At 39.7% G+C, this 25,303-nt stretch overlaps 1 protein-coding gene across 1 annotated transcript in view; it reads right to left on the bottom strand.

The window, feature by feature from the left end:
• The window catches only part of LOC127644837 (gastrula zinc finger protein XlCGF26.1-like), a 178,588-nt gene extending 164,893 nt beyond the window's left edge, over positions 1 to 13,695 (bottom strand). Inside the window, exon 1 of the mRNA XM_052128237.1 lies at positions 13,371 to 13,695. Coding sequence (XP_051984197.1) covers positions 13,371 to 13,467 — 97 coding nt within the window. The 5' untranslated portion in view covers positions 13,468 to 13,695. The remainder of the gene's footprint in view (positions 1 to 13,370) is intronic.
• Between the last annotated feature and the right edge of the window lie 11,608 nt (positions 13,696 to 25,303).

Genomic DNA, 25,303 nt, shown 5'->3' with positions numbered 1-25,303 from the left:
TTGGTCTAAATCCGAAGCTTTGGCTCTGACAGCATACTGTCCAGTTAAGGCCTTCCAGCCAGGCACCTTCCAGTGGCCCAAACAGGGCCAGTATTTGGGTGTTTTATTCCAAGCAAATTTGTCTGATTTTGTTACAGTTAATTTTGACCTTTTAATAAAAAGGTTTTCGAGCTATGTGGACAGGTGGGCTTCATTAAATTGATGATTGGGAAGGTTAATGTTAATAAAATGAACTGTATTCCATAGATGTCCCCCTCTCTTATTTTTAGCAATTTGAGAGCATAGCCAAGTCCTTCATTTGGAATGGTAAGCACCTCCTTGTTTATTCAGATTCTGGGGGATGGAGCCTCAACCACTCTCAAGAGATAATGGGAGAAAGATTTAAACTTTGAATTGGAGGAGGGAGTGTGGGCTAGGATTCTAAAAAACGTCAAAACTGCATCTAGAGACGCAAGGGTGCCCCTTATACAATTCAAGATTTTACATTGGTTCTATTGTACCTCCTCTAAATTGTATAGGCTTGGTCATAAAGACACACCCACCTGCTGGTAATGCCAATCAGAGGACTGAGATATAACCCATGTCTTTTGGGGGTGTTTTGAGATACAGAAGTTTTGGTTAAAGGTTCAGAGTCTGGTGTTCGATGGATTAGCTACTCGGGTATCATTTTGCCCAGTATCTTGGGCGATGGGGTAACTGAGATTGAAAGTAGACACATAAAGAGTTGGGCCTTAACCAGTGTCATGATCACCAGGCAGATCATTTTAAGGGGCTGGAGGTTGGCTGGCAGCCTAAATCTCTCTCTGTCTCTCCTGCTCGTACACACTACTAAAAAGATAGATTTAATTTTTTGTGTCACAGAAAGTTCAGAAATTCTGATAAATTACTGAGATAAAGCCTTTGGTTTCATAGAAGGAACATTTTTTATTTTTTTATTGAAATTACATTTTGAACCAGTTACCAACATTTAAAAGAATGTTTTCCCACTGGAACAACTGAAAGAGACTTTAAAAAGGGATGTTTCAGTTTTCAGTTACATTTTGCAAAAAAGAAAAATTGTTTGTTTTCATTTTTTATTTTGTCCCTTGAAATGTCCATGGTTTAAAACCTGCTTTCAGATTGTGGAAATACCTGCAATCTAACTCGGAAGCATCCGCACATGAATCAGTAAATCAGTTCCATATAGTCAGAGTGGGTTAACAGATTTTAGTAAGCAGTTAACCTAAACTTCTTTCAGCATATATCAGAATAACCATAACTAACCTGCTTCAGAGAAGATTATGTTCCACAGTTCCTTTATTTGGGTAAATCGCATTTAAGTTTCAGAGGTTGTCGGTGCATACATGACCTTTTTATACCGACACATTATTCGTGGAAGGTCGGATTACAGATTTTGCACAATATTATAATTTTAAAGCATTACATAAACATGATATACAGCAATATTTGCTTTACCTCTCAAATCTTCTGCCAGACATTTCCAATCTCACACACTGCAGATTTGAAAGTGAACAAATTGAGCTTTTATTAATGGGAAGGTTTTATACTGTAATATTTTCATCATAGAACACATTGTAAAGGCCTCCATGTAAAGTGAGGGCTTAGCGTAATATATATATATATATATATATTATATTATATATATATAATTACGCTAAGCCCTCACTTTACATGGAGGCCTTTACAATGTGTTCTATGATGAAAATATACACTCACCTAAAGGATTATTAGGAACACCTGTTCAATTTCTCATTAATGCAATTATCTAATCAACCAATCACATGGCAGTTGCTTCAATGCATTTAGGGGTGTGGTCCTGGTCAAGACAATCTCCTGAACTCCAAACTGAATGTCAGAATGGGGAAGAAAGGAGATTTAAGCAATTTTGAGCGTGGCATGGTTGTTGGTGCCAGACGGGCCGGTCTGAGTATTTCACAATCTGCTCAGTTACTGGGATTTTCACGCACAACCATTTCTAGGGTTTACAAAGAATGGTGTGAAAAGGGAAAAACATCCAGTATGCGGCAGTCCTGTGGGCGAAAATGCCTTGTTGATGCTAGAGGTCAGAGGAGAATGGGCCGACTGATTCAAGCTGATAGAAGAGCAACTTTGCCTGAAATAACCACTCGTTACAACCGAGGTATGCAGCAAAGCATTTGTGAAGCCACAACACGCACAACCTTGAGGCGGATGGGCTACAACAGCAGAAGACCCCACCGGGTACCACCCATCTCCACTACAAATAGGAAAAATAGGCTACAATTTGCAAGAGCTCACCAAAATTGGACAGTTGAAGACTGGAAAAATGTTGCCTTGTCTGATGAGTCTCGATTTCTGTTGAGACATTCAGATGGTACAGTCAGAATTTGGCGTAAACAGAATGAGAACGTGGATCCATCATGCCTTGTTACCACTGTGCAGGCTGGTGGTGGTGGTGTAATGGTGTGGGGGATGTTTTCTTGGCACACTTTAGGCCCCTTAGTGCCAATTGGGCATCGTTTAAATGCCACGGCCTACCTGAGCATTGTTTCTGACCATGTCCATCCCTTTATGGCCACCATGTACCCATCCTCTGATGGCTACTTCCAGCAGGATAATGCACCATGTCACAAAGCTCGAATCATTTCAAATTGGTTTCTTGAACATGACAATGAGTTCACTGTACTAAAATGGCCCCCACAGTCACCAGATCTCAACCCAATAGAGCATTTTTGGGATGTGGTGGAACGGGAGCTTCGTGCCCTGGATGTGCATCCCACAAATCTCCATCGACTGCAAGATGCTATCCTATCAATATGGACCAACATTTCTAAAGAATGCTTTCAGCACCTTGTTGAATCAATGCCACGTAGAATTAAGGCAGTTCTGAAGGCGAAAGGGGGTCAAACACAGTATTAGTATGGTGTTCCTAATAATCCTTTAGGTGAGTGTATACATACTATATATATATATATATATATATATATATATATATATATATATATATATATAGCACAAATAATAAATTATATTAATATTATTAACATACTGTATCTAAAAATATATATTATTTTTACAGTTCCTTTAGTCAATGTTAATTTTAAAATTACATTGAATAGTATCATGCAGGTAATGTCTGCCAATTCCAAGTTAAGGCAATAAAATGCATCAATCATAATTCTTCTTCACTAACTAGATAACATGTGATAATCTCATGGACCACAGATATTCAGTAGAAAAGAGTTTAGGGAGTTGATTTATCACTTTATTTCATGTACATGAACAAATGCACAGATTTCCAGACTTGTTCATTGCACTCTTTATTATCTGAAAATATAAATGAGACATGCTGTTATTAGAACTGGTGGTCAATGATTCAGTCTAAAGATGTACTGAATCTGATACTCCACTTGGAGCTTTATAATGGCCCTTCTCTAAATTACATTTTTAATCCACCTTTAAGAATTTACCTTTTCCAGCATCCTTTACAACTAGGAAGAGAGATGAGTTACTTTTTCCTAATTTTGAGATCATAAACATCCACAATGTATAATCAGACACATGAGTTTCAATTAAAACAACATCATTTCATTCAGGACCATGTTGTTGGAGGCAGATGAACCCTCCTCTACATGAGAATGCCCAGCCATGGCCTTTTAGAAGACAAGACAACAAGCAAGTTTTAATATCACATCAAATAAGAAAAGAACATAATGGACATGTAACTCCTATCATTGTCCACCTCAGTTACAGCAAATCTTCATCGTATAATGCACATATAATCCACACCGGTCATCTGCAACTGTGAGAATTGAAAGATGATATGAAGCTACATTTTTAGAAATCCAAATGTTAAACTGGGTACATCAAATGGTATTAAAAATAAAAGTACAAACAGAACAAAAAAAATAAGCATGAGCATTTACACGGTAAATCACCAATAAAATGAACTGAAATGCTTTTTTTTTTTTAAATTAGAGAACCTACAGTATTCAGGTAATTATTCTAATGTTAATATGCACTATGAAGTTTAGTGAAAACAAATAACGGTCAGCATATTAAACATTTAGGTAGCAGTAAGCTTTTAAAAGTACAGTAAAACTTTGGTTTTATGAATTAAAAAATGCATGCGTTGATTCTGTATGCTTTCAGTCAAGCAAACTCCCAGCCCTAAACTAATACAGCTATTGCTATTACGAGTGAAGACAACATTATAATGATTGTTCGCAGTTATTAGACATCATCTGTAACTTGGGAGTGTTGGTGGAGTTGCGGCTTATGCATTGGCACCAGTGTTGGTATAATGCATTACTAAGCATTTAAATGAATTTTATTGAAAAAAGTAACGGATTACTCTTCATTTTTCAGTAATTTAATTACAGTTACTTCTGGTGTAATTCCATTAAATACTGTATAGACTATAGACGTTAAAACATATGCGTTCTAATTTTAGGCTGCCCCCTTAAATTCTTTGGCCAGTTCATGAATAATATATTGGATTTTATATGATTTATGTGAAAGAATTAAAAGAACAGTTTCAAGTCTATCCTTGTATTTTCATTTGGTCGAGGTTGATAATTAAAGTAAAGCAATTATCTTTCAGACAGAGTAATTAGTATAATAATGTAATTACAATGTAGATGTAATTAGTAGTTAGTAATGAATTACTTTTTTCGAATAACTTCGAACACTGATTGGCACAGGTGACTGCCTAGTATGCCTATGCCTAGAATCGCCCTGATTCGGCACTCTGATGAGAATAACTTTCTGAGTTCACTGTGAACGCGCATCAGAGACAATTTAGCAGAGACGGGTCACTCCTTTTCAAATAAATTAGAGAAAATGGAAGAGACTCTAAAGGGGACTTTTACATGCATAGACTCGCAAACTCATGGTTGACTGAACTAACCCAAACGTATATTTTAGAGTAAACAACCGTGAGTACGTTTTGTTAAATCACCTCAGGGTTCATGCCAGAGTTGGTTAACTTGGCATTCTGGATAACCCCCTGGTTTACATAAAGTATTGTAATCCATATTCATCATGTTTGTTTCAAACATGTCAGTCAAATAAGCCCAAATCAGAATTCAAATAATGTCAAAGACCATAAACTAAACAGTAAGTCAATGAGCACATTTACATGCACTTAAGAAATCGGTATATTCCAGGGTTTTTTTCAGAAAGTGTTTGGGAGAACAATGGGAAACTAAACTATACCCATTAATTCTCAGCTATTTCAAATATTAACTCTCACTCACGTTCGCATATATATGCGCTCATACATTCGGAGAATCCCAGAGTTTTATGTAAGAGATTCTGCTGCATGTCGCGACAGAACACGAACACAGCAACATTTCTGGAATATCTGTAAAGTGAAGCAACGGAGAATAAAATAATGAAGTTTTCCTTGGATACCATGATTGTGATTTACCAAGCATTGCGGAGAAATTACGTTACTATGTAGAACACTGCTTTCAGATCGAGCCGCATGTTTACGGGAGTTAAGAGTACACGGTTATACAGTGTATGAAAACGTGATTGCAGCTTTCTCGCAAAAACCCTCTTTCTGGTGTCCATGTAAACAGTCAGCATAAAGAATTTCTCAATGCAACCCATGCTTTGCAAAGATACAGTAAAACAAAACATCTAGCCTAAACAATACAAACAGGAAATTGAGAAAAGGTAAGAACAATGAGACCTTATGAGTACTGATAGATGTGAAACTCAGACTCAGCACTCTGGGGAGTGCGGAGTCTGATGGGGATCATTTATACACACTTAGTTTTAGAAGTGCTATAAAAAAATCTGTTTCCCTTTTTTTATATAACCACAGCATCATATTTCATCAAAGTAGGAATCTGCAGTACTACTAGAGTTGAAATTATGTTTAACCAATGGTCTCTCAAATTTGTTCTCTGAATCCATTAAATATAGGTCTATCAATACAAAATGTGCTCCTTTTCTGATCATTTTATTAAGAACAATAAGCATATTTAATTAAATACTCACATTACTGTCCCTGGTTATAAGACAAATTAATTGAAATTAATTTAATTAGTTCAAACGTTTCTCATCTTCACACTATTTTAATTCAAGCTTTGGACCTGAAGATGATTGGACAATACTTTTCTTTTGGACAGTTCATTCTCCAATATGAATTCTTTGGAGTTTTGGTTTGCTAAGGCTTTTCCCACACTCAAAACACACAAGAGTTTCAGTGTGTATTTTAGAGATCCATCGATAATTTTTTTTTAAATTCTTCCATGTTCCTCTGTGGTCAAAACCCTTTATCTGGTGAATATTTAGGCGTCAAAAACGTTTAAGCCTAATGCTTCATTTTGAGCAATGTAATGGAGCCAAGACTCTGCCACCATCGCCGTTTATGGAGGAATTCACGATTATTAATGTGAAATATTATAAGTAAGACATATGACAATTGACATGCGATCACTGTTTATCTAATATTGATTAATTATTGCTCATACAGTATTTTTTTAGGCCACAAGACAATGTTTACTTTATAGTGATTCTAATACATAGTTCAGTCAATTAGATTGATTTAAAACCATTGGCCAAATAACTGGTTATTGTCCTCTTCCACAATCGGCCAACTACTTAGAATGCATTTTCTTTTTTTTTTACAGAAATAATAATTCTTTCCACAAAGAGAACACATTTAATCACTTAAAGACAGAGCGAGGGCCCTCTATGGAGCGCTGCTCACAGAAAAATACATTATGGTATTACTCAACAACCACTTGCTTGATCTGCACAAATTTGGTGTTGTTTTAAAGCTTTGGCTCTTTATCTTCACAATGAATATAGCTGATCTGACCAATTCTAAACTTCTGCTTTTAAATTGGCTGATAAATGAGAACTGTTATGTTAAAAAAAAAAAAAAGCACATTTGTGATAATCATATATCTATATATATCTATATCTATATCTATATATCTATATATCTATATATATATATATATATATAAAAGTAAAACAAGATACTACATATCACACAACCATGTGTTATATATCTTTCGAAAGGTCTTGATTAGTAGAATATATTGAGAAAATGTGCTTCATTCATAGACCAAACTACAGAGAGTGATAGCATGTGAAATCCACACATACATACATATATATATATATATATATATATAGTTTATATAATGATAAACAGCCTTTCCATCATATTTTGGTTTATTACTTGAAAAATAAACATCTTCTAGAAAATGAAATATATCACAACTTACAGCAGGTTGTCCTGAATCAAACAAGCCCTCACTCAACATCATATGATGGGTCAATCCACAGATATACCTCAAAGAGTGTCATAAACGAGCTATGCTGGCTAGCACTAATAGAGATCGCTATAGCAACGGCGACTCAATGACAAAACGATTCTTCACTTCATATATCTGTCAGATCGATGTCATTGGATATCCAGAGTGTGTTAGATTTCATATTTGGACAAGTCACGTGTTCCATTTGTGGACCAGAACCAGCGCGCACATACATATACTGCGCAAAAGAGGTTTCTCAACGAGTGATGGAAAAGAAGCCTGAAATGTATCAAATGGGACTATAGAAGTATATTTTTGTTCAACAAAACACATTTATTATTGTTTGGAGAGGTTATTTAGACACTTGATAAATAAAAGTCCACCATGTAAACCATTGTTCCATATGATATAAGTTTAGATTGCGTTGTCCAATCAACAATTTTTGACCTTTACTTACTTACTTTACATACTGTCTAAAAGGTATAATGTCAAACTGAATAACTAAAAAGGAAAATTTAAAAGGACATTTTTAGCGCTATGTTTTTATGTTTTGTCAGCAGTGTTGTAGCATAAGCGTCTCTAAATATATATCGGGATCCAAATATATTTTCTTACATTTTGAAAGGTTTTCGAAAAATGAATACCATGCAATTGATGTACTTTGCCATTTTTTTTTTAAGTTATAAGCTCTTACTTCTGGGTATGCCATTTTAGCGGAAATCCCTGAAAATGCCTTCAGAGTGTAAATGGTCAAGGTCTATCATTTTTATGAATTGCCATGTGTTTTTTTAAATATGATGCAAAGCTGAATTTTTTACTGCATTGATCACAGCTAAATGGCCTTTCTACAGAGTGAGAGCGCAGATGACATTTTAAATTGCGTAAGTCTACAAATCTCTTGCCACACTCAGAACATTTGTATGACTTCTTACCAGAATGAATTTTACCATGACTTAATAGGCTGCTGTAATAGATGAAGCTCTTTCCACATTGATGGCATGAGTAAGGCTTTTCACCTGTGTGAATTCTAATGTGAATCTTAAGGTATTCTGGTAAAGTGAAACTCTTTCCACACTGAGGGCAAGTGTAAGACTTCTCTCCAGAGTGCGTTCTCAAGTGATTCTCAAGGTTTCTTTTACTTGCGACACCCTTTCCACAACGAGGGCAAATGTAAGGCCTCTCTCCATTGTGAGTCTTTTTATGGTTCTTCAAGCATCTTATCATTGTGAAACACTTTCCACACTGAGGGCAGGTGTAAGGCTTCTCTCCAGAGTGAGTTCTCTTGTGAATCTTAAAGTTTGATGGATCTGTGAAACTCTTTCCACACTGATGGCAGGTGTAAGGCTTCTCTCCAGTGTGAGTTCTCATGTGAATCTGAAGACTTCTTTTGTGTTTGTAAATCTTTCCACACTGCTGGCATGTAAAATGCTTCTCTACAGCATGAGTTTTCAAGTGAATCTGAAGGTTTTTTTTGTGTGTGCAAGTCTTTCCACACTGCTGGCATGTGAATTGCTTCTGTCCGGCATGAGTTCTCATGTGTATCTCAAGATTTTTTTTGTGCATGTAATTCAATCCACACTGATGGCATTTGTAAGGCTTCTCTCCACAGTGAGCTCTTACGTGAATCTCAAAGTTTGATTTGTCTGTGAAACTCTTTCCACACTGAGGGCATCTGAAAGGCTTCTCTCCAGAGTGAACTCTCATGTGAATGTGGAAGCTTGATGGGTGTGAGAAATTCTTTCCACACTGATCACATGTGTAAGGCTTCTCTCCAGTGTGAATTCTCATGTGAATCTTAAGGGCGGCACTTTTTGTGAAACTCTTTCCACACTGAGAGCAGAAAATAGGATTTTTTGCTCTTGTTAAAGCCTGTGAGATGTAATTTTCACTCTGTATGAATTGAAGAAAAGATTTTTCTCCAGCTGAGACATTATCAGGTTCAAGATGCCGATGTTTCTTCTCCACTTCATTCAGTTGTAGACTTTCCTCTTTCACTTCCATCAGGTCTAAAATGAACATATTAAACATATTAGCGAATCAGCAGAATTAGGTGTGTTAGATAAAGGAGACATCAGATCTATGTATCTATGTGTTAGTGGTATTCCAGGAAATGATTGAGAAACACTGGTCTAAAGCAAGGGTCTTCAACAGGGGATCTGCAAATTATTGTTTGATCCACCATTGGCACTCCTAATAAATAATCACTTGCTTGTACATGAGTGATAGCGAGAGATGTATTTAGTTTTGTTAAAGCTGAAGTGTGTAATTTCTGCTCCACTGAACAGACTTCCAAAAATAAACTTTGTTTTCAGAATACGCACAACACCCTACTCACGCCATTGACTGAGTCAGCATTTTTCTATGGGGCTTCACGGGCCGATCAAATGAAACTGGAATTTCCATAGTGCCACAGAAACAGTGTTAATAGTTTGAGAAAACGAACCCATGAATGGATTACTTATAGTTGCCTCTGCATATTAAGCTGGGATAGGAGAAAATATGTTAATATTAATAAAGTTACACACTTCAGCTTTAAAAGTCCATTTACATGTTGAAGTCCCTCACACCTTTATGCCAGATCTTACTCTTGCAGTAGTCCTTCCTCATACCTTCCGCATTCTGTTTTATTTAGTTATGAACTGAATAGAAAGCCAAACATTGCTGAGGTGTGAAGAAACTGCGCTAGTCAACAGAAGCAGCGTGGAAAAATGATTTGCGGGACATCTGGTCATGACGAGCCGCTGATAGCACAGCACAGATCAAGTTCAGCAGCTCTGCGGTTGGGGGTTGTGCAAGAACGCGTGTCTACGTTGCGTTAAACTACCATCACACTGGCAGAAACATTGATGCTGGATGTCGTTAGTGGGTGTTCCTACTGCTGTAGCTTTAACGTTTTTGGTGGACAGCACAACTAGTCATACATTTAGAAAATCTGATCACAGAAGAGATCTAAGACTTATTTTAATTTGACCAGTAATCAGTTCTCTTGTCTCTAAAAATGAGTATCCTGCAGGGGAGAGTATTTTATATAAACTGCATCAGTGCTCATTGCATCCTATCAGGAACAAGATTAACGATCTACAACCCCAGTTCCAAAAAAGTTGGGACTGTTGGAAAATACTAATAAAAACTAAAATGAGTGATTTGTAAATTCTATTAACCCGTTGCTATATTGAAAGAACTACAACAACACAATATTTGATGTTTTACCTTGTGAATTTAATAGTTTTTTTGGAAAATATACACCCATGTCAAATCAGATGTTGGGACAGTTGAGTGTTTACCATTGGTAACATCACCATTTCTTCTAATAACACTTGGCCGAAGAACAGGACTGCTGTTATTTCCAAAACATTTTTAAAATGTTAGACTCGTTAGACCACAAAAACACAATTTTACTGTTGTACTTTCTATCTCAGATGAGACCAAGCCCAGAGAAGTCGGCGGCACTTCTGGACAGTGTTGATGTATGGCTTCTGCTTTGTGTAGTAAAGCCTTAAAGCTGCACTACATAAGATTATTTTGGTAAAAATGAACAAATTGACATTATTAATTGAATACATAAACAATCAGTGTTCAAAACACTGTTCTTACCTTTCTTGGATTCACTACAGTAAGCCTTTAAAAATTATTTGTATTTTGAGTTGGGTCAAATTTTTTGCGAAATCACAGGCTTATGCCGTTCATCCTTGCGTCATTACGTTACGTCCACAGAAAAGAAGCACCGGCGGTCACGTGAACATGTGAACATGTTGCTCTTTTCAAAACCTGAAATATCAGGAATTATTAAAAGTGAATCGCTCTTTTCAGTCCATTATTTTGAATGAGGTAAAGTTATAGAAATGCATAGGTCAAAAAGGGTGAGAACTCTTGACTTTAGCTGTAATAAATCAGCTGAAACCGAATGTGATCACAAACTAAGGCTTGAATGAAAATAAACTGCAAAAATTATTTTAATTTCAGGTCTGCTTCTCCGCCAAACTCCGAAAATATATAATCTGTATTAATGCATCATATCTAATTAACCTGAAACAATGGAGAAATTAACTTTACCTCTAATAACTTCCTTGTATATGTTTACTAATTTGTCATTATTGCCGTGATCAAAGAAATGAACCAGGCTGCCCTGTCACTCACCGATCCAGTTTCAGATGAACAGCGTGTATGCGCATATCCATAAGACTGCGTGTACGGAATTCTGCCATTGCGCGTGTCAGGTGATTCTACCACTGGCCATGTGTCTGACACCACTGATGTAGAAAACGGCTCGAAGAGTAGATAGGGCTGTTTGTCAGCTGCTATTGGTGGTGGGTAACAGTTTATTGGACACTGGAAACCCAAGCTTCAGCAAGCCCAAAAACATGAGTGTACTCTGGAAACAAGCCCAATAAACAGCACCCCATGACTTACTGTATTTATAAGCAACTTCATGAAAAAGCAAGCCCAAGGGCTGTTTATGCTGTCACAAAAAATCAGATTTTTTTTACTAGCATCTGACACAGATCAGATATTGTTGCACACATGTGTAAACGGAAGTATCCACACGAAATCTGATTTTTTCACATCCAATCTGAGCCACTTCCAAATGTGGTTGTAAATCAGATACATATCCAATATCTGAACAAAATCTCAAAGCTTCTCTTGTCAAGGCGGTAATTTTGTACCCACATCCTGTCGTCAAACGTGTGGATGTCGCCATTAATACCGGTAATTACTTTACAAACAGATGTCCGGAAAACAAACCCTGTTAGAATAAGGCTTTAACTACAATGCTCATCTGGCTGATGTTGAAATCATTAAAGCCGTGCTTAGCATGGCAGCAATAAAAAGATGCTTTTGCCTTTTTTGTCTAATAATTGCAATCATGTGCAATTTTGCCTATTTTTGAAAATATGAAATGGCACAAGGTCAAGGCCATTCAAAACCTGAGGGTGATCCGTAGAGCTCATATATGAAAGTGATCAGTAATGGATTAATTTGAGTTTGGGCGGGAGATTAATGTAAACACTAAACCCTAAACTTTGCAATCTGATACAAATATACGTTTACATGTGTATTACATGTATTCCGAACAAAATTTCTGCACATACGAAGGGAGTCAGTCATTGTGTACTGAAGAAGCAGAGAAAGACTGAGGAAGTGAGAATGGCACCAAAAACGTAATTGACATATTTGGTTTGTTGAGATATCTAAATAAATACGCCAGAAAACTTTCTTCTCATGTTACTCGCTCTACTTGGCAAACAAAGAATTAGAAGCAACGTCTAATACCCTGTCTGACTTAACCATGTACTTGCCTCATGCCAATTCCTCCTCCAATCTAACCCTACGCATCTCTGGATGTGAGTATTAAGTAAAGACAGGTGGGGGAGAGTTGTTCTTAAAAGAGTTTACAGATGTGGTAATTTCATATGGATCCAGCTCAATCGGATAATTGGGTGTTTACATGAAGGTTTTTCAATCCGACTGAGCTATCAGTCGGATTCTAAATGGATTATTTGGTTGCAATCTAAGCGTAGCTACTGACACAGGTTCATTGAGATGTCATTCAAATAGAGCACACCTATTGAATGAGATTGTGTCTCTTTGTCGCCATTAGTGTGAACGGAGCTGTGCGGTTGAGCAGATGACAGCCTACAGTTTCTAGTGTTATAAGTTGCTTTCTGCTTTCAGAACAATAGCCTGCATGGTATTTTACATAAATAGTTACTGCTGAGATTATGACATTTATATTCCACACATACAAGAGGATGACGCTCTAATCAACATAATTAAAGGCACACTTGGTATTTTCCCCTCAGCTATTACACCTAAAGAAATGAACAGTACTTTTGTAATATATGAATAAAATGATGATAATCACATGAGTGACTTACATGAGATGAAGTAGACTAACCTGTTTTATTCTGCATGGAGACTGGAGAGGGTCTATCTGTTATCTCTATCTATCTTTTTGAAGGCGATATGGCAATGTTATAATCAAAAAGGATGTACATACATTAATATGGTGCCATAGCCATAAAACCCTCAATTGTATACAGTATGTAACGGGTTAGTACTGAAAATAGTGAAGAGACCCCTGATCTAAAGTTTTCAAGAATAGACACAAACCTCCATGTTCTTCAGTTTCTTCATTTTTCATTCTGCATGCATCTGTTACTCTCGTGTTTTCACTCTCTTCTTTAATAAACTCCATCTTTATAATCATAGATTTTTCCCGTAGATTTGAAATGTGTCTTTGTAGAAATAAGAAGAAAAGCACACAGTAACACTCAGAAATGTTGCGCCATTTACGGGAAACTTAATATAAAGCATTACAATATTACATTAGCTCATCATTTACATTAATTTCATATTTGCAAAAACTTTAAACCTCTTCAGAACGCTTTTATCGTTCTAGAAATGCGCTTAAAAATAAACAAAACTCGGCGCAGAGTTCTTCTTCTGGAGTTTAATGGCGGTTAGCATTCAACGAATGGAGCATTACCGCCACCAGCTGGTCAGGAGTACAGTTCTTCTTCTTTAAATGAATTTTTATTGGCAGTTCGCATTCTTTTCTTAGTCCATCAGAGAGTAATGGTAATGGTTCAGATACTTTCCTACTATATACTTCCCCAGGCTTATCAGGACTAAACACATTCAATGGCGCTGCATGTTCAGCTCCTCTGTTTTTAGATAGGAGTGTGTTTATTGATCAAGTCTTTTCTTTGTATGAGTGTGAACTAAACTATATTCTCTTGCTGAAGTCTTTCAGATCTTTTCAAGTCGCTTTCAAATATTGTACTAAAAATTTCATAAATCAACTTGAATTTTTCCCAATATGCTTGTAAGCTCAAAATTCATCATAATTTTTTTAAGGTTAGAAATCAATATCTTTCTTTTATTACTCATAACTTGGACATGTGGCATAATATGAATAGTGCAAATCTTTGATGGTGTGTTATAATAGTTTTGCCTAGGTGGGGGAGCTCTGGGGAATGACTGGAGAATGGGTTGAGGTGATGGTTAAGGGAAGAAGACAATAAAACAAAATTTTTGGACCATCTGGTTATTCACACCTCAAAGAGAAAATACAACATGCTGTCAGAGTAGGTCTATAAAAGTTGGTGGATGATTCAGAGTGTGGTTTTATTAGTTTGTGAACAATGTATAAGCATGGAACTAGTCGAGAGAGGACAGCATGCTCCTGGTGATGCAGCCACTGGGTTGAGACAGCCGCCTGGGCCGAGTCTGAGTGTCAGGTTTAGTATTCAGCAGCCGGAGCCATTTGATTTCACAAAACCACACGAATTGGAGAGATGGATTTGATGGTTCAAACATTACCATCAGGCCAGTAATCTCCATACTTCTTCGCAAGGCAACCAGTACTGTACTGTATGGGTGATGAAGCGGATGACATTTGGAAGGGATTGAGATTGACGGAGCAACAGCAAAAGCAGTATGACACTGTAAAAGAGGCCTTTTTGTTGTTCAGAAAAACGTAATCTACAGTATGAAAGAACACATTTCAATATTAGAAAAAACGGAGAAAAAGATTTAGTGGACTCTTTTATGACAGCATTGTATTCACTGGCTGATCACTGTAAATATGGTCCATTGCATGATTAATTTTTTGGGAACAGGCTACTTGTAGGGTTTGCTGATTTACGTCTGTCAGAGCACATGCAACTAGACAAAGACCTTACAAAAGGCATTTGAAATGGCAAGACAGACTGAAGCAGTGAAACAGCAACTGTGTAATTTACATGGTGATCCTACCAATGCAAAAGGAATAGGATCTGTGGATCGTGTCATAAACAAAAACAGACCATATCAAAACAAGCCCAGAGCCAAAAGTGGTCAGGGTCCTAAGGAGAAATTCAAATAATCAATATGTCATAAATGTGGGAAAAGCCCATCCCATCCAAAAGCACACTGTCCTGCAAATACTGTTCTGTGCCATGCTTTTGGTAAAAAAAAAGGACTCCTTCATCAAGACAGATGAATGAGGTTCAAGGGAAGGATGACAGCTTATTCCTATGCACTGTAGTAGCTGGTGACCCATGGCTTGTCAACATCAAAATCAAAGATAGTGAAATATGGTCAGCATCTTTACTCATCAAGTAAAGACGCTGACTACCTCACCTGGAGTCGCAAGTTCGAATCCAGGGCATGCTGAGTAACTCCAGTCAGGCTTCCTTAGCATCCAGTTGGCCCAGTTGCTAGGGTGGGTAGAGTCACGTTGGGTTAGCTTCCTCGTGGTCACTATAATGTGGTTCTCGCTCTTGGTGGGTCACGTGGTAAGTTGTATGGATGCCGTGGAGAATAGTGTGGATCTCCACACGCGCTAGGTAACACGCTCAACAAACCATGTGATAAGATGTGTGGACTGACTGTCTCAGACATGGAGGCAACTGAGATTCATCCTCCGCCACCCGGATTGAGGCAAAACACCATGCCACCACGAGGACTTAGAGCCCATTGAGAATTGCCGAGAAAAGGGAAGAAAATCCTCCCCAAAAAACAGGATGTGACTGTCATGCCGGATCACATATTCCATGATACATTCAGAGATGACAATAAAAGAGCACTTCAAAGAGTGACTAAATCCTTGCTGGGACCAGGATGCACACCAATAAATGTGATGAGTGTCACCAATATGCTGCTAGAGAAAGGGGAAAAGTAGGTTTGGAAGAAGTGTATGTGGTAAAGAGGCAACATTCAGCACTGCTGGGTAGACCTCCAATCGGTAAACTAGGTCTGATCACCCGTGTTGATAGCTTAAATATTCAGATGCTGAAAAATTGCTATCCAAAACTATGTAGTGGGCTAAGTCTAATACAGCAGACATACACCATTAAGCTGAGGCCAGGGGCAGTTCCATTCTCATTGAAAACGCATTCCTCCCCATTCATGCCTAAAGTCAAGAATGAACTTCAGTGCATGGAGCAGATGGGGGTTATAAGCAGTGTGGAAGAACCTACTTAGTGGTGCTCAGGCATTGTGGTGGTGCCTAAAATGACTGGTGACCCACGTATTTGTGTTGGCCTCACAAAACTCAATGAGTCAGCGTGCCAGGAAAAATTCATTTTGCCATTGTTTTTAGCAAACTGGATGCTAATATTTGTTTTTGGAAAATCCCTTTAGCTGAGATCACCAAGCTCACAACCTTCATCACACCATTAGGGTGCTATTATTTCAATCGCTTACCTTTCGGCATAGCATCAGCTCCTAAAACTCTTCCAAAACCGCATGGTCATTGATGTTGCTGATGGACTGGATGGTGTGGTATGCCATATGAATGACGTCCTGTAGCACTCAGGGACATGCCCGAGCCAACCAATGTCAGCAAGCTCACAAGCTTTCTGGGGATGATTAACCAGCTTGGCAAATTAATTCCATGGCTGGCAGAAAACGATAAACCCCTCAGAGACCTTCTGTGAAAAGAATGGCTTGTTTTGGGGGGAGGCACAGGTTAAAGCTTTTAATGACTTAAAGAAGGACCTGTCATCTGCTCTGGTGCTGTCCATATACGACCCAAACCAGGCAATCAAAGTGTCTGCAGTTGCATTGTTGTTTGGCTTGGGGTGAAGAATGGAAGCCTGTTGGCTATGCATCACTGTCGCTCACGCCAGTTGAGCAGAGGTATGCTCAGAATGAAAAGGAGGCTCTGGGGCTCACTTGGGCGTGTGAGAGATTTCGCAACTTCTTGATTGGGAGACATTTTGAAATGGAGACTGATCACAAACCGCTTCTGAGTTTTTTGGGGGCTCAAAGATTAGACGCCTTACCTCCTCGCATGCAGCACTTCAGGATGAGACTTATGCGTTATTCATACCAGATCTCTCATGTCCCGGCAAAGAGATTATGGACAGCCGACGCATTGTCACATGCGCCACTGCCAGCGGATACAGAACACACCAACGATTTATGTGGACTGTATCATGGAACATCTCCCGGCGAGCACATCATATAGTGACAGTCTGAGCGAACATCTCAAAACTGACAATGTGTGCTTCAGCATTAGGAAAATGTGTAAGGAAGGATGGCCTGAGTTCAATCGCTGTACATGCCCTGGGAATATTTACTTGGCCAAGCTAGCTTTACTCACCATTCATAATGGTCTCCGTCTGAAAGCTACTAGACTTGTTATTCCCTCTGCTTTAAAGGAGACCTATTATGATCCTTTTTACAAGATGTAATATAAGTCTAAGGTGTCCCCAGAATGTGTCTGAAGTTTCAGCCCAAAATACCCCACAGATAATTTATTATACCATGCTGTAAATACCTCTTTTTGGGTGTTTTGGTGTGTGTCTCTTTAAATGCAAATGAGCTGCTGCTCCACACCCCCGATATAGCTCTGGTCTCCATGAATACAATCAGAGACAATAGTAACTTTAGCTGCATTAGCCATGAAATCAGCTAATAAGCACATTTGGAAAGGCGATTTGCAAACATTCACAAAATATAAAGTTCAATACTTACATATTCAGGATATAAAGCTGGAACACATCCATGCTCGAGAATAAAGTTTTTTGAAAATCCTGCTTTATATTGACACTCTTTCACAAAGCAGTCCGGTGTAAAATTATTTGCACAAACATACACACATTTTTGTATGTTTTGTGGCACATTTGCTTCAAAAACTAAATTGTCAAAATATTAATTTATTTAGGCAAGGCAAGGCAAGGAAAGGCAAGGCAAGGCAAGTTTATTTGTATAGCACATTTCATACACAATGGTAATTCAAAGTGCTTTACATAGAAGAGATTAAAATAAGAATAAAAAAATAAGAATAATTGAAACAGTTTAGAATAAAATAAAATAAAATACAGTACAAACAGTCGGACACACAGTGGCACAGTGCTCATTCAGTAAATGCACAGCTAAACAGATGTGTTTTAAGTCTGGATTTGAATGTGACTACTATAGGAGCACACCTGATCTCTTCTGGAAGCTGGTTCCAGCTGCGGCTGGCATAATAGCTAAAAGCAGACTCTCCTTGCTTAGAGTGAACCCTTGGTATTTCTAGCTGATTTGATCCTAATGATCTGAGTGATCTGTTGGGTTTATATTCAGTAGGCATATCTGCAATATATTGAGGTCCTAGCCCATTGAGTGATTTATATACCAGTAATAATACTTTAAAATCAATCCTAAATGTAACTGGGAGCCAGTGTAAAGACCTGAGGACTGGTATGATATGTTCATATTTTCTGGTTCTGCTCAGAATCCTGGCAGCAGCGTTCTGTATGAGCTGCAACTGTCTTATGGTCTTTTTGGGAAGGCCAGTGAGGAGTCCATTACAATAATCCACCCTGCTGGTGATGAAAGCATGCACAAGTTTCTCTAGGTCTTGACTGGAAACAAAGCATCTAATTCTTGCAATATTTTTCAGATGATAGTATGCTGATTTAGTTATTGCTTTGACATGACTACTGAAACTGAGGTCTGACTCTAGAGACACACCAAGATTCCTGACTTGATTTTTAGTTGTTTGACCCCTAGCGTCAAGGTATGCATTCACCTTGAGAACGTCATCTTTGTTTCCAAACACAATGACTTCAGTTTTGTCTTTGTTTAACTGAAGAAAGTTTTGGCACATCCAACTGTTTAATTCATCAATGCATTGGCACAGGGAGTCAATGGGGCTGTAATCGTTAGGTGATAGGGCTAAGTAGATCTGTGCTGTAGCAACCGCTGCAGTCTTATCAATTTGGGGACGCACCTGCACATGTTTTGAGCCTTGATTTAAATTTGTATACTGTTGTGGCAGTTCTAATAAAAAGAAGCAGGCTATTCCAAAGCTGCAGCGTAGCTACAGCAAATGCACAGTCACCTCTTTTAGTCTCTTTTAATTTTAGTCTAGTGCTTAGGCCTGTTAATAACCTCTGGTTTGAGGACCTCAGAGATCTCACTGTGTGATGCTCAGACAGGAGATCAGTGAGGCAAGACCATTTAAGGATTTATAAACGAGGAGTAGGACTTTGAAATACATTTTGTAGTGAACTGGAAGCCAGTGTAACGAGACTAAAGCAGGGGTGATATGTTCATGTTTCCTGACACCAGTCTGATGCCTAGCAGCTGCATTCTGTACAGCTTCACCATTATAACACCATTATAAAGTACATTGCAATAGTCAAGCCGTGAAGTAATAAACGCATGAATCGCCCTTTAAAAATTCTTAAAAGAAAGAAAGAAAGGTCTTCACCTTGGCCAATGCTCGTAAATAGAAAAAAAATTATTTGACTACAGAGTTGACTTGTTTGTCAAACTTAAGAGCATTATCAAAAAACATACCCAAATTGTTCACGCACGATTTAACATGCAGAGACATAGAGCCGAAATTAAGATCAGAGGTTCTAAGGGCTTCACTGGGTCCAAACACAATGATCTCAGTCTTGCTTTCAGTCATGTTTAATAAATGTAAGGACATCAAAGCCTTTAAGTCAGAGAGGCAGTTGTTTCAAAAGCAGATAGATTTGGGTGTCATCTGCATAGCAGGGAAAAGAGATATCATATTTCTTAAAAATAGAACCTAAAGGAAGCATATAGAGAGAAAATAACATAGGAGCAAGAATAGAGCCTTGGGGAACACCACAGATAAGTGGAGTCAACCAGAGGAAAAGCTCCTATTATTAAAATAGGATTGAAACCACTTCAGAGCTTTTCCTTGAATACCTACGCATTGCTCTAAACAGGAGATCAGGACTGCATGGTTAACTGTATAAAAAAAAATTATATCTAAAAGCACAAGCACTACAGAATTACTAGAATCAGTAGATAGACAGACATAACTTTTACTAGTGCGGTCTCAGTAGAGTGGTATTTTCTAAAAACCTGACTGAAAAACGTTCTTTTTATTTTCTTCTAAGTAACTGTGTAGCTGCTGAAACAGTTTTCTCTAAAAGTTTTTAAGTGATGGAGAGATTGGAAATGGGTCTAAAATTAGATTAAACTGTAGAATCTAAATTTGTCTTTATAAGAAGCAGTTTAACAGAGGCATGCTTCAAATACTCGGGTACAATTCCAGTTCCAAGGCACTTATTTATAAAAATTAAAGACTGGGTCCAATCACGTCAAAAACTTGTTTAAAAAGATGTGGGGGAATAACATTGAAAGCGACACCAGTGGGATTCAGCTTATTCACATTTTATTGTTAAAGAGGAAGGGAAATAGTTTCAAATTTGTTAAGAACAGCAGTGCAAGTAGAGGGGGGAGAGGGATCATAAGTAGAGGGGATAATGTTCGATCTGATGTTACTAATCTTGTCAACAAAAAATTGCAAATAAAAACTCACACGTAGCTGAAGACTCAACAGGATATATAGTGACAGAAGGATTTACAACAGCACTTATGATAGTGAAAAAGTTTAGGTCTGTGACAGTTCTTTTCAAAGAGGACAGAAAAGTACTTTGCTTTAGCTGAACACAGTTCTCTGGAGTTGAGAAGGAGTATCCCTCAGAATTTCATAGGAGACCTGGAGCTTGTCTTTATTCCACTTCCTCTCTAAGATCACAATTAGTGTCATTCAGCCAGGGCTTCAACTTAGGTTTGAGATGTCTGGGCTTTAGAGGAGCCGCTGCATATAGTATAGTAGCGCAGACAGAGTTAATCCAGCTGAGGTGCTCATCGGCACAGGTCATGAGTTGAGAGAACACAGAATTGAGAAACCTCCTTCAACGCTTCTGAAAAATCACCACTGGTTGTAGATGAAAATATCAGAGAATATCCAATGCATAGATTTAGCAGGCTTGTCAGTGTGACATATGAGGGAAACAGTGAACAGAATAGGGCTGTGATTGGAAATAACATAATCACATATATCAATGTCACCAATAGATAAGCCATGCGATACTAAAAGATCAAGTGTATGACTGTATATATGAGTAGGGCCTTTCACCAGTTGTGTTAAATCAAAAGAATCAATGAGGCTGATAAACTTATTTGGCAATGAGTTTGAAGGACAACACACATGAACAATAAAATCCCAGAGAATTAACAGTCTGTCAAAAAACGGAATGATACCCCCAAGAAAGTCTGCAAACTCACTGATAAAATCTTGGTGAGTTTTTGGTAGTCAATATATCACTGCAATCACCAGCGGAGTGTCAATTTCCAGTATCAACAGTTGGAATTCAAAGCTACTATATACATCAGTCATTAAGTCAAGTCAAGTCAAGTGGTGTTTATTGTCGTTTCAACCATATACAGTTAGTACAGTACACAGCAAAACGAGACAACGTTCCTCCAGGACCATGGTGCTACATAAAAACAACAAAGGACCAACATAGGACCACATGAGACAACACAACGAAATATAATACCTATATAAACTACCTATATATACCTATATAAAGTGCACGTGCAAACATGTGCAAAAAGTACAGGACAGTACAACAAATTACTGACAATGAACAGGACAATAGACAGTGCAGCGCCGACCAGTACTCAGTAGTGCAAAAAGATGACAGTTTCTAAAATGTAAACATAACATACTATGAGATAGTGTTCTATGCACATAGAAGTTATTGAGGTAGCAGACAGTTATAAAGTGACAGTAATTAAAGTGCAACTCAGGACACGTGTGTGTCAAACCAGTCTCTGAGTATTGAGGAGTCTGATGGCTTGGGGAAGAAGCTGTTACACAGTCTGGCCGTGAGGGCCCGAATGCTCGGTACCTCTTGCCAGACGGGAGGAGGGTAAAGAGTTTGTGTGAGGGGTGTGTGGGGTCGTCCACAATGCTGGTTGCTTTATGGATACAGTGTTTTTTGTAAATGTTTTGATGGAGGGAAGAGAGACCCCAATGATCTTCTCAGCTGTCCTCACTATCCTCTGCAGGGCTTTGTGGTCCAAACGGTGCAAGTCCCAAACCAGGCAGTGATGCAGCTGCTCAGGATGCTCTCAATAGTCCCTCTATAGAATGTAGTGAGGATGGGGTTGGGAGATGTGCTTTCCTCAGCCTTCGAAGAAAGTAGAGACGCTGCTGGGCTTTCTTGGTGATAGAGCTGGTGTTGAGGGACCAGGTGAGGTTCTCCGCCAAGTGAACACCAAGGAATTTGGTGCTTTTGACGATCTCCACAGAGGAGCCGTCGATGTTCAGCGGAGTGTGTTCACCTTGTGCTCTCCTAAAGTCAACAACCATCTCTTTTGTTTTGTCGACATTCAGGGACAGGTTGTTGGCTCTACACCAGTTCGTCAGCCGCTGCACCTCCTCTCTGTATGCTGACTCGTTGTTCTTGCTGATGAGACCCACCACGGTCGTGTCATCGGCGAACTTGATGATGTGATTCGAGCTGTGCATTGCTGCACAGTCGTGAGTCAGCAGAGTGAACAGCAGTGGACTGAGCACACAGCCCTGGGGGCCCCAGTGCTCAGTGTGGTGGTGGTGGAGATGCTGTTCCCGATCCGGACTGACTGAGGTCTCCCAGTCAGGAAGTCCAGGATCCAGTTGCAGAGGGAGATGTCCAGGCCCAGCAGGTTCAGCTTTCCAATCAGGTGCTGGGGAATGATTGTGTTGAATGCTGAGCTGAAATCTATGAACAGCATTCGAACGTATGAGTCCTTATTGTCTAGGTGGGTGAGGGCCAGATGGAGGGTTGTGGTGATGGCATCATCTGTTGAACGGTTTGAACGATACGCAAACTGCAGTGGGTCTAGTGAGGGGGGCAGCTGGGTCTTAATCTGCCTCATGACGAGCCTCTCGAAGCACTTCATGATGATGGGTGTAAGTGCGACAGGATGGTAGTCGTTGAGGCAGGACACTGAAGACTTCTTTGACATGGGGATGATGGTGGTGGCCTTGAAGCACGTTGGAACAACGGCGCTGCTCAGAGAGATGTTGAAGATGTCGGTAAGAACATCTGCTAGCTGGTCTGCACATCCTCTGAGCACTCTGCCAGGAATGTTGTCTGGTCCAGCAGCCTTCCGTGGGTTGACTACGTAGAGTTTTCCTCACATCTGCCGTGGTAAGACAGAGCACCTGGTCGTTGGGAGGAGGGGTGGACTTCCTCGCCATCACGTCGTTCTGCACTTCAAACCGAGCGTAGAAGTTGTTCAGCGCATCTGGAAGGGAGGCATCTTTGTCACAGGCAACTGATGTTGTCCTGTAGTTGGTGATGGCCTGGATGCCCTGCCACATGCGCGCGTGTCACCGCTGTCCTGGAAGTGACTGTGGATTCTCTGGGCGTGCAGCGCTTTGCCTCTCTGATTGCCCGTGACAGTTTGGCCCTAGCTGTTCTTAGGGCTGCCTTATCGCCTGCTCTGAAGGCGGAGTCTCGGGACCTCAGCAGCATGCGCACCTCCGCAGTCATCCACGGCTTCTGGTTGGAGCGTGTGGTGATGGTCTTGGAGACAGTGACATCATCAATGCACTTGCTGATGTAGCTGGTCACTGATGCTGTGTATTCCTCCAAGTTGGTAGAATCGCCATATGTTGCAGCCTCCCTGAACATGTGCCAGTCAGTACACTCAAAACAGTCCTGAAGAGCAGAGATGGCTCCTGCTGGCCAGGTTTTCACCTGCTTCTGAAGCGGTTTTGTGTGTCTGACGAGCGGTCTGTATGCGTCCTACTTCTAAAATTGTCTTTAAAAAAAAAAAGCCAACCCTCCTCCCCGACCCAAACTACGAGGAGAGTAAAAAAATGTACACTCAGGAGGTAAAAGTTCAGACAAGGGGCTCAAATCCCCAGGCAAAAACTATGTTTCGGTGACAAATAAAAAATCCAAGCCACGTGAGGCAAAAAAGTAATTTAAGTCTTTTTTACCATCGAGCTGAGGTGTCGTGTCTGTTAAAAAACAGAATATTCCAGAAGTGCAATGGTTCCAAGGACTGCCACCAAACAAATTGGCTGCCACAAATTTCCTGACCAGAAGAGCCGAAGCGGCGCTGCAACTCCAGTCGGGCCACCAGAAGAGACCTGATCACCTCCCCATCTTCCATGGTTTTTCTAGTGCTTCCTCCGGGATAGAGAGCATGGCAGGTGGCACAGATATGCAGGTAAGGATGCCAGGAGAGGAGGTGGAGCGTGCTGTGTGCGTAACTGAGCTCGATTTAAGAATTCATCAGCAGGGAATTTTATGTTCAAAAGTGATTGCTGGTCATACACTAGAAGTGGCGAAACACTTTGGCTTAAAACAAACATAAAACACAATAAAACATACAAACTCAAGACCAAGCCAGGTAGCTGACAGCATACCGCACACAATGACACCATCTTGAGTTTTATCCCAGTGTGGGGTCTGAGGACTCCATAAGGTGCTGAAACATTGGCGGGGCACCAAAAAATCCAAACGGAAGGGTCACGAATTTATCTGACATTCATGACATGCTTGGATGGATCCAAGATGGTGGCGCGGTAGCACACAGCAGCCACTCCGGATCCACAATGGTGCTATTTTTGTTAAAAAAGCCAGACTATCGCAGCACATGGACATTGGAGCAACCGGTGTTCGTGTCTACCATCGCCAGACACTACTGAAATATAAGACTCATGCAAAAACCAAGCTGCATGATGACCTGCAGGAGACGCTACGCGTACTCGGCTTGCTGCGGAGACCAGGCCTCCAGTCCTCGGCGTCGCCTGATGCCGGCGGCCGGGGGAGAGGACGTCGTAAGCGGTGTGCGAGAAAGCGGAAGCGCGGAAAGAGGGCAGGGGTTCATGCTAGGCTAAAAACAAACCCTAGCCGGCCGGCTCTCCCGTCTATCCTGCTCTCAAATGTTTGCTCCCTGGACAATAAACTGGACTATATCCGACTCTAGCAGGCTACGCAGCGTGAGTTTAGAGACTGCTGTGTCTTTGTTTTCACGGAGACGTGAAATTCTGCAGAAGAGCGATGACATCTCGGATCATTACCTCATCTCTTGTATTCTGCAATCAGCTAATGTTACTCAATCTACACCACGCTATTGTTCAGGTAGAACTATTCTTTCGACCACTAAGGGCCCTTACATAGTCAACGCATCGGTACGCGTACGCGTCTGAAAGGCTACGCGTCGCAACGCTTCGGCCGCCATTATGCGTCGATGCGTAGCCAAATGTGTCGTCCTAGTTTTTGATACGCGAC

This window comes from Xyrauchen texanus, chromosome 6 (assembly GCF_025860055.1).
Source record: "Xyrauchen texanus isolate HMW12.3.18 chromosome 6, RBS_HiC_50CHRs, whole genome shotgun sequence".
Classification (NCBI taxonomy): domain Eukaryota; kingdom Metazoa; phylum Chordata; class Actinopteri; order Cypriniformes; family Catostomidae; genus Xyrauchen; species Xyrauchen texanus.
This window is presented reverse-complemented; position numbering and strand designations above follow the sequence as displayed.